At 43.6% G+C, this 14,454-nt stretch overlaps 1 protein-coding gene across 2 annotated transcripts in view; it reads right to left on the minus strand.

The window, feature by feature from the left end:
• Positions 1-14,454, minus strand: part of LOC134336858 (cytochrome P450 2D3-like) — a 52,662-nt gene that overhangs the window by 19,997 nt on the left and 18,211 nt on the right. Inside the window, exons 4-7 of one of the 2 annotated variants that reach the window (XM_063031444.1) lie at positions 13,318-13,478; positions 5,661-5,834; positions 1,197-1,338; positions 613-800 (exon numbers count right to left, since the gene is read on the minus strand). In XM_063031444.1, coding sequence (XP_062887514.1) covers positions 613-800; positions 1,197-1,338; positions 5,661-5,834; positions 13,318-13,478 — 665 coding nt within the window. The remainder of the gene's footprint in view (positions 1-612; positions 801-1,196; positions 1,339-5,660; positions 5,835-13,317; positions 13,479-14,454) is intronic. The other variant, XM_063031445.1, reaches the window with a different exon arrangement.

The following is a 14,454-nucleotide window of genomic DNA, read 5'->3' on the forward strand; positions in this document are numbered from 1 at the left end:
TATCTGAGAGATACAAGAGGCTAAAGAATCACACTCAATGCTCTAAGAACAACTGCTCCTCTTCAACCATCAGCTTTTTGAATGGTCCATGAACTTTTGAATACTCTCTCATTATTTTCTTTTGCACTTATATATTTTTTAAGTTGTAGTATCTTTTATGTCTTGCAGTGCCACAAAACAACAAATTTCACAGCATATGTCAGTGATTAAAGACCTTAAACTGAAATACCTCTCCCACACGGCTGACCCTTCCCGTCACTATGTATGGCTGTTGTGTCTGCTTACTGGGAAAGTGTCTTTGAGGGCTGATATCCTCCTGGGGTTGATGTATAGCAGAGTGGATATCATTCCTCTTAGTGCGTTGTGTGCCTTGTGAAATAGTTCACATTTTACTGCACAGTTCTGGGTGAACCACACACAGATACTTTTCAGGTACTTCACAATTGTTTGTAGAAACTCCTGCTGACATTATTTCCACTTAGCACACCAAAAACAACTGAAGCCCAATTTTTGGGTAACTGCTTTCAGATCATTCAGAGTATTGAAGGTCAGAAAGGGAACAATTGAGATTAACTCTCATTGTACTCTCATTAAGATTAACGAAGATTGTACCTTCGGGATGGTGTATCCCATGACCGTGGTATCTCTGTATGTTTGATGAGGCAGTGAGATTGGAAGAATATTCCCTAAGCGTTGTGTTTCATGAATAACAGCATTTGTGAATGGCATTTTCTCCCGGTCCTCCAATCTTGGCCTTCTACCCTTCCCAATCACTCTGTCAATCTCCTCGTGAACCCGAGCTGCAGGAACAAAACAAGAACAGATTTCAAGCTTTGACTGAAAGGAGGAACTCATGTTTTATTCGTATCTTTCATCCACTTAAAAATCCCAATGTGTTTTATTACTAAAGGAAACCTTGGCAATGTAGTAACTGTTGTATGTCAGGAAGTACAGCAACTAATCGAATAATAGCAAAGTCCTAGAAACACTAGGCTGATAGTGCTTAAACAAGGGGTTTCATTAACTTAGGGATTCAAATCCTGTTGCTAATATTTGGATCTTTAGCCTGAAAATTAATAGTTTTCCTAATAGCATTCTTCAGCCTCTCCCGATACTGTTACACTCATTCTCCACACCTTCCATTCACACCAATGTACAGCTGGTGAAGGGCCTGGCAGAGACATTGTTATACTTACACTGCACATCTGGATGTAACACCATGAAGAGCAAGCCCCAGCTTAGGGTGGTGGACGTGGTCTCTGTACCTGCAGCAAAGAGGCTAGCCACTGTCATAATCATCTTGGTCTCCACGAAACTTGTGTTCGGATCATTCTTTGCCTAAGATTCAGTTAAGAAGTCCACTGTTAATATGTAGAAGTGAAAATTTATCACAGGAATATTTGGGGAAGCATGATAGCGATACACTGTAACAGGGCCACTAGTCCTGGTTCAATTCCGCCATTGTCTGTTAAGAGTTGACATATTCTCTCCAGGACACCATGGTTTCCTCTGGGTGCTTCTGTTCCCTTCCAAATGATGAAGACATAAGGGTTAGTAGGTTAACTGGTTATATGGGTGTAGTTAGACGACACAGGCTCATTGAGCTGGGAGGGCGCATTACTGCACTGTACCTTTGAATATAAGTGAGGAAAGAAAGAACAGTGCTGAAGTCAGTCAGCCTGTTTTACACAGTGTAACATACTGGTGAGAGGATAAATGAGCATTCAGTTCTGACTAGGGCATCTAGGAAAGGAAGGCCAGAGTTACAAGGAGAGATTGTTAGGTTTGGACTCTTCTCCTGGGAGAACAGGAGTCTGAGGAATAATATTGTGGAGGTTTATGAGGGACTTAAATAAGGAGGATAGTTCCAGTTCAACCGCCTCCCCCCCCCCCCAAAGTAGGGAGCCTAAAACTAGAGGACACTGGTTTATGGTGAGAAGATCTGACAGGCATGTTTTCTACACAGAGTTTGATGTGAGTTTGGGACAAGCTGCCAGAAGGTAGTAGAGGTGGGTACAATTACAACGCTATCTGGAAAGGAAAGAAATAGAGGGATTGAGATTAGTAGAGATAGGCATCTGGGTCAGAGTGGGTGAGTTGAGCCAAAGGGTTTGCTTCTATCCTGTCAGTCTATGTGACTCTGTGAAAGGTGCCAAGGTCCTGCGAGCTTACAAGAAGGACTTACCATGGGATTTCAGCCACGAGGTTACACAATGAGAACCCGAGGAAGGTTGAGAGGGGACGTGATGGAGATGTACTTAAAACAGGGTAAATGAAGAGACATTATTCCCATTAGCAGCTGAGTCAAAGATCAAAGCACTCAGGTTCAAAGTGAAGGGCAAGTGAAAGAGAGGAGAATCTGATAAAATCAGCTGCTGATAATCTAAATTTCCTGCCCTGTAAGATTGACGGAAACAAGTAATCAGGGATTTTAAAATTGGATATGTGCTTAAGGAAAAATAATAGAGCAACAGCAAATGAGGGGAATTGTTTTATAACATTCTGTATAGACCCACTGTGGAGATGTCTTCTTGTGGACCAGAATGACTGAAACATCTAACTAGTCCAATCCTGGTTCCGGTGAAAGGCCGTCCCACACAAAGGGCCCGCGCCGCGATGCATTGGCTAGCAGAACACCGGAAATAGGACTTGCAGATTTGGACATTGACAAGAAAATAAATCTCAGTTTTGTTTATGGCATCATACATGTACTTTGATAATAAATTCATTTTAAACTTTGATGAAAGATTTTCTGGCTCTGAGAAATGAGCGAGTCCCATTCTCTCGTTCTTTTCTCAGAGTCTGAAAAGTCTTTCACCAAACCTGCTTTCAGTATTCTACCATCCAATGCATCACAGGCTACTATCATTTAATGCATTAAGGAATGCCTTTGCCCTTTTTGCCAAACAGCTGATATCTGCTCCAGTCCTTCCTTTGTGGAAAAATAGTTCCTTTTAATATTTTCCATCAAGGCTTCTGATCACTTAAGGCACTTTGATTCAATATCTTCTCAACTGCTCTGTTTTCAGGAGAAAAATTCCAGCTTTCTGTCACCAGGCTCAAGGACGGTCTTAACCCCAATGAAATAAGGCTATTAAATGGTAAGATGGGCTCTTGACTTCACAATCTACCTATGATCTTGCACACCGCACTGCACTTTCTCTGTAACTGTTACACTTTATTCTGCATTGTTAGTGTTTAACCTTGTTCTGTCTGAATGCACTGTTGAATGATTTCATCTGTATGAACAGTATACAAGTTTTTCACTGTATCAGGGTACTTGATAAACCAATTACAATGGAAGTCTTCTTGCTCACATTACTGAAGATCAACAGGGCACGTCACAGTGCCAGCAGTGAAAATGATAAGAGTAGCTGCATCCTTTCCTCTGTGTGGAAAAGTTGCCCCTCAGATCCCTTTTAACATTTCCTTCAATGCAGTCTAGTTTTAGGCTCCCCTACCCTGGGAAAAAGATCTATGCCCCTCATGATTTCATACACCTCTGTCGTCATTGGTCAGCCTCACACATTCCAGGAAAGACTAACACCGTCTGAAGTGAATGGATGCAACATGATAAGAAAATACCATTTTGATAACTAAATAGAAAGGCAGAGCATTCTTAGATATTCTGTTTGGTTGAACCCAAATCATACCGACCCCAGGCGTGTGTTGCTTATTGAAGATTGCTTAGTCATGTGGCTGTCAGCAAAGTTAGCTAACATGCCTAGTTTGTTACGAGCCACAGTGAGAGAGTTACTAGGAGATTCCTCGAAGTCATTGTGCAAGTTGATAGGGTGGTGAAAGATGCATATGGTGCCTTGGCCTTCAGTAGTTGGGGGTGTCATGTGTGACGCCCAGCAGAACTACCGGACGGATGATGCTAATGAGAGAGATAAGAAAGACAATGGAGAAACATTCAAAATGCTAATAAGAGAGAAGAGAAGGATTAATGGGAAAGAAACACAATTCAGATATTGACAGATCGCTTGCTTCGAACCTGAATCATTTGAAGTTTGATGGACAAGTGATAAAAGGGGGATAAAAGGAGCAGGTTTGCTAAGGCACGCGACACACCATGAGACCCTGGAAAGAGCAGTGTGCCCCCACAAGTTGGTGAGAGTTTGGAGGACCGGTTCGCGGGAACCGATCAGAGGCTCACAGGGTGTAAAGGTACGATCGGTGGGAACCTGGGGTGTGTGTCCGCCCTTGCCTGGGTGCCGGGTTCACCGCGGAAGAACGATCGTATCCGGAATGGAGGGGTCACAGTCGGTGACCACAGCGGGATTAGAAGACATCAAAAGGTCTGCCCGAAACCAACTGCGAAGACATCAAAAGGTCTGCCTGAAACCAAATTGCATCTCTCTCTCTCTCTCTCCAATGGTATGACAACAGCGATTATTGTGAACTGCACTAAACTGAACTGAACTCTGCTTCACTTAAGACTGATCATTTTACCCCTAGACTGCGATAGAGCTTGGTTGATTCCTATTACCCTAGTTCTGTGTATATGTGTGTATTATCATTGGTAACCTGTTACATTTATATCCTTACGATTAGTGTACTGTATTACTTATTTCTTTAATAAAACTTTATTAGTTCCTAGTAACGCAGACTCCAACGAGCGTCCCATTTCTGCTGGTTTGGCAACCCAGTTACGGGGTACATAACAGGGGACTGAGGTTAAGAGCTATGCGGAAAGGTCTCAGCTCTGTAAAACCCTGGTTAGATGGCACAGAAGTAGTGCATTCAGATCTGGTTGCCTCACTATTGGAAGGTGGCGGAGCTTAAGAGAGGGTGCATAGGAGCTTTACCAGGATACTAACTGCATGGATCAGAATCAGAATCAGGTTTATTATCACCGGCATGTGACGTGAAATTTGTTAACTTAGCAGCAGCAGGTCAATGCACAACATAATCCACCAGAGAGAAATAATAATAATAACGATAACAATAAATAAAATAAAACATAATAATAAACAAGTAAATCAATTACATATATTGAATAGACTAAAAAAACATGCAAAAACAGAATTACTGTATATTAAAAAAAATGAGGTAGTGTCCAAAGCTTCAATGTCCATTTAGGAATCAGATGGCAGAGGGGAAGAAGCTGTTCCTGAATCACTGAGTGTGTGCCTTCAGGTTTCTGTATCTCCGACCTGATGGTAACAGTGAGAAAAGGGCATGCCCTGGGTGGTGGAGGTCCTTAATAATGGAGAGTACATGTCTTGTGAGAATAAGTTAAATGAGTTAGGGCTTTTCTCTTTGGAGCGAAGGAGGATGAGTGGTGACTTGATAGAACTATATAAGATGATAAGAGACATAGATAGAGTGGACAGCCAGAACATTTTCTCCCCAGGGCCCAAATGGCTAATACAAGAGGGAACAACTTTAATGTGATTGGAGGAAAGTATAGGGAGGCTGTTAGAGGTAGGTTTTCCACAGAGTATTAAGTGTATGAAACACACTTCCAGGGTTGGTGGTAGAGGCAAAAACATTAGAGACATTTAAGAGACTCTTAGATAGACTGATAGATGAAAGAAAATGGAAGGCTATGTAGCAGTGAGGAGTTAGATTGATCTTGGAGTAGGTTCACAAGTCAGCACAATGAAGGGCGTGTACTGTACTGTTCAATATTCTAAGTTTCAATCATCACCTACCTTCTCCTGTTGTGTTAATAAAGCATCAATAAAGTCCCTGGTATAATTTGGATCCCATGTTTCCTTATGGCTCATGATTACATCTTGAAAAAACCGTATAATTTTGTCCTGATTTTGAAATATTTTGTTTTGCGGTCCTGGGAGGTAATACAGGAAGGGGAACACATTCACTAGCTGCAAGAGAGACAGGGTTAGATATTAAATACATCCTCTTCAATTCTTTGACTTTTCTTAAAATGATAAAGGGGAAGGTTCAGAATCAGGTACAGAATCAAGGCAGGGTAAGATAGGCAGAGTTGGTGAAACTGGATCCAATAATCTGGTATCCATCTGTACTCGTAAACACAATGGCTTAGGCTCTGGCTCACCAGGTACTGATTCCCACAGTCCCTTTACAATCCCTGGGCCTCAGTTCTCAGCACCCCTCTAATACACTGGAGCCCTGGTTTCACAGTTCCTTCCACTCACAGGAGCTCCAAGCTCCCCCATGTCTGTTAAACTCTCTGGAGCCCAGATTCCTTCACTCCCTTGAAAGCCAAATCACAAGAAACGGCAGATTCTGGAATCTGGAATGAAGAACAAACTGCTGGGGAGCTCAATGTGTTATATGGCATCTATGGAGGGAAATAGACAATCAAGATTTGCAGTCAAGACTTTCACTAGATTGTTAGTCAGTGGGTTCGTAGCAAATATCAGTGGATAGTTTGTCTCCCGAAATGGAGACAGAGATCAGGAACAGATAGAGAGGTGTAGGAAATAGTCCAAGTTAATTTGAGGGTAGGGTGATAGAGAAGTTGTTGAAGTTGACAAGTTTTGTATGGGTGCAGGAAATAAACTGAAGCAGTTGTCAATATAGCGGCAAAGGAGTTGGAGAAAGGTACCAGGTGTGGTACTTTGACCTGACACAACAACTTCCCATTTCCCTCCACAGATGCTGTCTGACCTACAGGGTTCCTCCAACAGCATTTTGTTCCCATGAAACTCTTCTGAATTCACTTCCTGCACTCCCTTTAAACTTCACTGGACAAGTTATTGTGTCAAATGTACTTTTTTTTAAATCTCTCATGGCTGGGAAAACCAATTAATCTGGCACCAAAGTCCCAAGTGTGAGAGAATAAGGGGGCTTTCTAAAAGTGCAGCATCTAACCATCTGTGCTTGCGTGGCAATATTTGTTGTATCCGAGCCAGGACAGGACAAACTTTGAGCAACTGGTCCAAAGTTGGTGGTGAACAGCAGCTGACCTAGAGGTTGAACAAGTAGGTGGAAAGAAAACTGCAGTTTTTAACCTTCACAGTTTGGACATTAAACTGAAATCTTCCACAACATTTGTGTCAATCAGTCGGCAAAGGAGAGGGCTCATGCGGCAACTGGCTGTCAGTAAGACTACGTCCGCACTAGACCGGATAATTTTGAAAATGCCGGTTTCGCGTAAAAACGATAGGCGTCCACAGTAGGTGTTTCTAAAAGTACCTCCATCCACATTAGAACGGATATTTGGGTGAATCTCCTCCTACTGGGCATGCGCAGGACACACAGAAAACAAGCAAAGAGGAAACGGTATACTTGGTGTGCATTTGTCCAGTTACTGACTAGAAAAACTTAAAAGGAAATTGCCAAACGAAAGACTTGGTGCGCGTTTGTCCAGAAACATTTCCTACAGCCATAGTCTCTTCACCAATGAAAGGGACGACAGCTACAACTAAATGCAATAAGGCTTGTTACTGGGCAAAAGTGAAATTTGCTGTTACCTCATTTGTTTGCCTTTACTTTTGCCATGTCTTTGTGTATTATTTTGCTGTATTTAACATGTGCAATAAAACGAGTTACTGGGCAAAAGTGACAATTGCATCTATTGAACGTTTGCATAAGCAATACATTAATAAAGCACATGTTAAATGTACAAAACATGTCTGCATCAGTGTTATCTTGTATTTCCATACAATGTTACATTAGGCTGTTACACATCTATTGTCAGATATTATTCTGGTGTTGGAGGCTGCATTCAAGAAAACAATGAGATGCCGTGCTGCCGCCACCATTTGTTCCGGCACATCATGACAGCGGTTTTAAAAATAGCTGGTTACCCCGTACACACTACGCCGGATATTAGGTGTTTTCAGATTTATTCACTCTGGAGAGCGTTTCTGAAAATCTCCATTTTCGGGGGAGGAAAACGCCGTTTCAGTGTGGACGGAGGGTCAAAATGAAGAGAAAAAGCTTCAGTTATGGATTTATCTGGTCTAGTGTGGATGTAGCCTAAGTGAGTACAGTCTTACCATGGCAGTTTGGTGTTTCCTAGCAAAGGAAGCTGCCCCTGGAGGGAGTATCATTCTCTGAGTGATTGTTGACATGTTTAAATATTTAAAAAATTCCTCCCACAGTGCAAAGACATACCGGTTAGTAAACAAAAGGTTAATTTTGACAGAGGTACAGAATCAAGGCAGGGTAAGATAGACAGAGTTGCCTATTGTAAATTGTCCTGTAATTAGGTTAGGATTAAATCAGGATTGCTGGGCAGCATGACATGAAGGGCTGGAAGGCCCTATTCTATGCTGTATCTCAATAAATAAGCAAATAAATTCAATCCACATGGAAAATGTCATAATATCTGCCCTAGTGATTGGAGTCTGACACAGATAAACACAGCTAAAAATCAAGAAATGGAAGGGAGTAGCTGGGACCTGTCAGTCAGTCCATTTTAGGGAGAAATCCAGAGTAGATAAGGCACCTATGTCTCCAGTTTGTGGACAAAATGAAGTCTCAGTTGACAGACTGAAACAACTGCAAAGTTGAGAGAAGGATATCACGCATGTGTGTGCTTTAATATTAAGACCCTTCATCTGGATTGAAAGATAGCTGGTAAAGGAGGTGAAGTGATGGGGTGGAGCAAGAACTGGGTCCAGGTGAGGGATGGGGAAGGTGCTGAGGCAGATGGAGGAGAGGCAGAATGAGGAGGGGAGAGGAGAAATAGCATCCTTTCACATTGTTTCCTACACTTAGTTCCCTGCTACACTTGACTCTCCCATCAGATTCAATCATCTGTCACCTCCACTTATCACCTCCCAGCCTCTGTCGCTTTTCATACTCTTCTCTCCTCCATCTGCCTATCATCCCTCCTTACCAAACAACAGGAATTCTGCAGATGCTGGAAATTCAAGCAACATACATCAAAGTTGCTGGTGAATGCAGCAGGCCAGGCAGCATCTCTAGGAAGAGGTACAGTCGACGTTTCAGGCCGAGACCCTTCGTCAGGACTAACTGAAGGAAGAGTTAGTAAGAGATTTGAAAGTGGGAGGGGGAGGGGGAGATCCAAAATGATAGGAGAAGACAGGAGGGGGAGGGATAGAGCCAAGAGCTGGACAGGTGATTGGCAAAAGGGATATGAGAGGATCATGGGACAGGAGGTCCGGGGAGAAAGACAAGGGGGGGAACCCAGAGGATGGGCAAGGAGTATAGTCAGAGGGACAGAGGGAGAAAAAGGAGAGTGAGAGAAAGAATGTGTGTATAATGTTACGAGAATACACATAAAATTAAGATGTTTGCTGGCCTGGGTTAGCATCAGTGACATCAGCAGTTGGTCTGCCACCTGCCCTCAGGGGAAGGAGAGATAAGGAACAATGGAGCAGCGTCTGGAGATGTGTAATGAAGGGATGGGAGAGAGAGAGCTGTCTGGAGTGGCTCCCCCCTTTGAACCTTGAACTGTTTGAAGTGATGGACAGGCGATACCCCAGCAGGGGGATAAAAAGGGACCGGTTCGCTAAGGCTGGACACACGCCACCCGAGGTAACGAGACCCTGGAAGCGGTGCGCCTCTCACGAGTGGGTGAGAAGTACCAGACAACGCCCGGGGTGGAAAGGTACGATCAGCGGGAACCCGGTGTGTGTCCGCCCTTGCCTGGGTGCCGGGTTCACTGCAGAGGATCGACTGCATCTGGAGGAGGGGTCACAGTCGGTGACCTCAGGTGACATCACCAAGGACCCGCCCAAAAGTTGCTTGTGAGCCATCTCGCAGGTCTGTGAGTGAAGCAGTGTTCTGAATGATCAGTTGTTCCTATTCTATCTCTCTCTTCCCCCACGTTGTCCATCGCCATGGCAATGATTACTGCGAACTGAACTGGACTGAACTTTGAGTCGTTTTGAAATTTGGTCATTTACCCCTAGACAACGATACAGCTTGATTGATGCTGTTATCTTAATTCTGTGCACATGTGTGTTTATCATCGCTGAACTGTTGCATTTATTATCCTTTCGATTACTGTGTTGCTTGTTTCTTTAATAAAACTTTCTTAGTTCTAGTAATCCAGACTCCAACTGAGTGATCCATTTCTGCTGGTTTGGCAACCCAGTTACGGGGTACGTAACAATAAAAATAAATAACGGATGGGGTATGAGGGGAAGATGGGGCATTAGCGGAAGTTAGAGAAGTCGATGTTCATGCCACCAGGTTGGAGGCTACCCAGACGGAATATAAGGTGTTGTTCCTCCAACCTGAGTGTGGCTTCATCTTGACAGTAGAGGAGGCCGTGGATAGACATGTCAGAATGGGAATGGGACGTGGAATTAAAATATGTGGCCATTGGGAGATCCTGCTTTTTCTGGCAGACAGAGCGTAGGTGTTCAGTGAAGCGGTCTCCCAGCCTGTGTCGGGTCTCGCCAATATATAGAAGGCCACATCAGGAGCACCGAACGCAGTATATCACCCCAGCCGACTCACAAATGAAGTGTCGCCTCACCTGGAAGGACTGTCTGGGGTCCTGAATGGTGGTGAGGGAGAAAGTGTAAGGGTATGTGTAGCACTTGTTCCACTTACAAGGATAAGTGCCAGGAGGGAGATCGGTGGGAAGGGATGGGGAGGACGAATGGACAAGGGAGTCGTGTAGGGAGCGATCCCTGTGGAAAGCAGAAAGGGGGGGAGGGAAAGATGTGCTTGGTGGTGGGATCCCGTTGGAAGTTGTGGAGAATTATATGTTGGACTCAGAGGCTGGTGGGGTAGTAGATGAGGACAAGGGGAACCCTATTCCTAGTGGGGTGGCAGGAGGATGGGGTGAGAGCAGATGTGTGTGAAATGGGAGAGATGCGTTTGAGAGCACAGTTGATGGTGGAGGAAGGGAAGCCCCTTTCTTTAACAAAAGGAAGATAACTCCTTCCTGCTGGAATGAAAAGCCTCATCTTGAGAACAGATGCAGAGGAGATGGAGGAATTGCGAGAAGGGGATGACATTTTTGCAAGAGATAGGGTGGGAAGAGGAATAGTCCAGGTAGCTGTGAGAATCGGTAGGCTTATAGTAGACATCAGTAGATAAGCTGTCTCCAGAGATAGAGACAGAAAGAAAAAGAAAGGGGAGGGAGGTGTCGGAAATGGATCAGGTAAACTTGAGGGCAGGGTGAAAGTTGGAGCAAAGTTAATGAAGTCATCGAGCTCAGCGTGCATGCAGGAAGCAGCACCAATGCAGTCGTCGATGTAGCAAAGGAAAAGTGGGGTACAGATACCAGTATAGGCTTGGAACATGGATTGTTCCACAAAGCCAACAAAAAGGCAGGTATAGCTGGGACCCAAACAGGTGCCCATGGCTACACTTTAGTTTGGAGGAAGTGGGAGGAGCCAAAGCAGAAATAATTAAGAGTAAGGACTAATTCCACTAGATGGAGGAGAGTGGTGGTAGAGGGGAACTGGTTAGGTCTGGAATCCAAAAAGAAGTGGAGAGCATTGAGACCTTCCTGGTGGGGGATGGAGGTATATAGGGACTGAACATCCATGGTGAAAATAAAGCGGTGGGGGCCAGGGAACTTAAAATCATCGAAAAGTTTAAGAGTGTGAGAAGTGTCACAAACATAGGTAGGAAGGGATTGAACCGGGGGGGATAAAACCGTGTCAAGGTATGCAGAAATGAGTTCGGTGGGGCAGGAGCAAGCTGGGACAATAGGTCTACCAGGACAGGCAGGTTTGTGGATCTTGGGTAGGAGGTAGAAACGGGAAGTGCGGGGTGTGGGAACTATAAGGTTGGTAGCAGTGGATGGGAGATCCCCTGAGCTGATAAAGTTGGTGATGGTGTGGGAGACAATGGCCTGGTGCTCCTTAGTGGGCCCCGATTGAGGCAAATAAGAGGAGGTATCCCGAGTTGTCGCTGTGCCTTGGCAAGGTAGAGGTCAGTACGCCAGACTACAACAGCACTACCCTTATCGGCAGGTTTATAGTAAGGTTAGGGTTAGTGCGGGGGGAGTGGAGAGCAGAGCGTTCGGAAGGAGTGAGGTTGGAATGGGAACAAGGTGCGGTGAAGTCGAGACGGTTGATGTCCCGTCGGCAGTTAGCAATAAAGAGATCCAGAGCAGGCAGAAGACCAGAGCGGGGTGTCCATGAAGAGGAGGAGGGTTGAAGATGGGAGAAGGGGTCATCGGTGGGGGTGCAAGATTCCTTGCCGAAGAAGTGTTGATGGTGGGATCTGAGGGAGACAGGGTTGCAGAGATTATTTTCAGATACCAAGCTTTACGGCCTTTTTGAGAATATATGTATTAACTCGCCAACTTGGTTGAACTTATAACACAGGTCACTGATTGCCCCATTAGAATTACAAAAGCAGAATTTTAAATGATCTTTTCAATATCTTTACTTGGAATAAATACGAATATTGTTCTAAATATTATCAAGATTCACAGGATTGATACAATAATTCCCCAGATTGTGATACTTTTCTAACACTTTCACATATTTGGGTTCCAATATATCAGATAGTTTTGGATGTGAACAACCTGGTGTGAACAACCAAAGATTGAGGGGAATGAGGGCCTACAACTAAGATTATTGTACAATAGCAGCAGCTGCCCTTTCTTCTGCCATCTTCCTTCATATGGGGCAGGATTATCACGAGGGACTGGATTATAGGTTTGTACTTATTTGGAAGAGAGCCTGCCTGCTTGTAATGCAGGCAATGCTGAGCCTGATGGGAACCCACACCAGAATAACTTGTGTTACCACTCACCTCCCACCCCACCGACACATGGTGCAATTCTTCATTGTGAGCAGCACAATCTCAAGTTCTGACAGTCTACTCAGATTCCAACCACGCTGTCATTCATTTAAGCAATTCTTTGCTGACACTTGCTAATATTTCACAAGACATCCAACCACAAATTTTGAAAAATCAAAAACCCACAATGCTGGAAATCTGAAGTAAAAACAGAGAATGCAGAAACAATCAGGACCCACGGTAAGAAAGGCAGACTTTGTGCTGGATGTCCAGAAGACTTCAGAGCTGAGAAAGAGCGAAAATAGGGGCAGGCAGAGAATGTGAAATGCAGAGTTGCAAGAAAAGCGCAGCTGATCAGGCGGTATTAGTGGAGTTAGAACAAAATAATGCTTAGGCCCCCACACTCAACTATTTATCTGTGGCTTCCAGCACGGTCGTAATGGGGTCCACCATCAGCTTAAGAAATAACATCTTCCATCCAGCCTGTTCCAACCTTCTGGACCCAACATCCAAATACAACAGTTTCAGATAACTTGCTTCTTAAGTTCCTATCAGAACGGGTAGGATCAGCTGCAGGTTGTCCACCTCAGTTCTTCTCTTTCCACTACCACCATTTGGACATTTGAGGCTGACTAATAAGGCAGAAGCCCACAACGCCCACAAGTGCATTATTGAATGAACAGTCTTACTTACCTGACCCCAAAATCCACCTTCCAACACAAAGCTTTCTTCAAGCATGTGCAAAAGTCGAAGGAACTTTTCATCACTGTAGTCAAAGCGTTTGCCAAGGACAATTGAGCAGATAATACTGGAGGTCGCATAAGTTAAATGGAAATGTGGATCAAAAGGACGACCTAAATAAATGTTTAAAAAAAAGTTATTTCAATATCACAAACAGATTTTGAAACTGTAAGGAAACAGACTACTTAAAGAGATTTGTCAGCTGACAGAAAACTAGAACTTTGCAATTGAAACATTTTCCATGAAGGCCTGCACTAGCTGATCTTTGCTATCTCATTGGGAAGCTCCCATTTCCAGTCATTTTGGGACACTGTGTAAGGAGAGGGTTAAAACAGGTATTTTCACTTGGAATGGAGCAATCTGTTCACACTACTCGTAATGAACAAGCCTGTCCTTTGGAAAGGTAAGTACGGTATAAGGTCTTGATTCATCCATGGGGCCTTGGAATATACAATCGTAAACCATTAAGGGAATGTGATAACTTGATTTCTTTCTCAGGGATGAGCACTTTAGTTGGCAAAATAAAGTCTTTACTGATAAAATTTTTGGAAACAACTGACATTTGTTCAGTGGGAATGTAGAATTCTCCCTATGTAGTGATCATTAAGAACAAATAATTTTAGAATTGTAGCTGTCTGGTATGCTTAGGTTTAAAAAGTGTGGGCTTTCTAGATTATATAAGTGTGCAAATTCATCGGAAATTTGTCCTTGGACCTGAATGGCAATCGGTGCAAAGGGCCTCTAATAGTCTCCAGGCTAGTCGTCATAAATTGGAGTCCTCGGTGAGCAGAAGGGTGTGAGACTTGCTACTGTTTTAATTATTCTGTACTCTGTTGTTTTGTTAATCCATTGCATCACTTAGTAGAAGGGCGTGGAACTTGTTTTTATCAATTATTTTACACATTGTTTTAGACTTAGTGTTTTATACTGTATGTCTTTACACTTATTTTTTGCTTATCACTTATTATACTCTAATATAATACCCAGCAGCAACTTTGGAGTGTTGCTTCTTCCTCCTTGATCTGAATCCTTGAAACCTGTTTCTCATTCCCTTACTTATTGCTTAAATATACAAAAGAATATCAGTTA

This window comes from Mobula hypostoma, chromosome 23 (assembly GCF_963921235.1).
Source record: "Mobula hypostoma chromosome 23, sMobHyp1.1, whole genome shotgun sequence".
Taxonomy (NCBI): Eukaryota; Metazoa; Chordata; class Chondrichthyes; order Myliobatiformes; family Myliobatidae; genus Mobula; species Mobula hypostoma.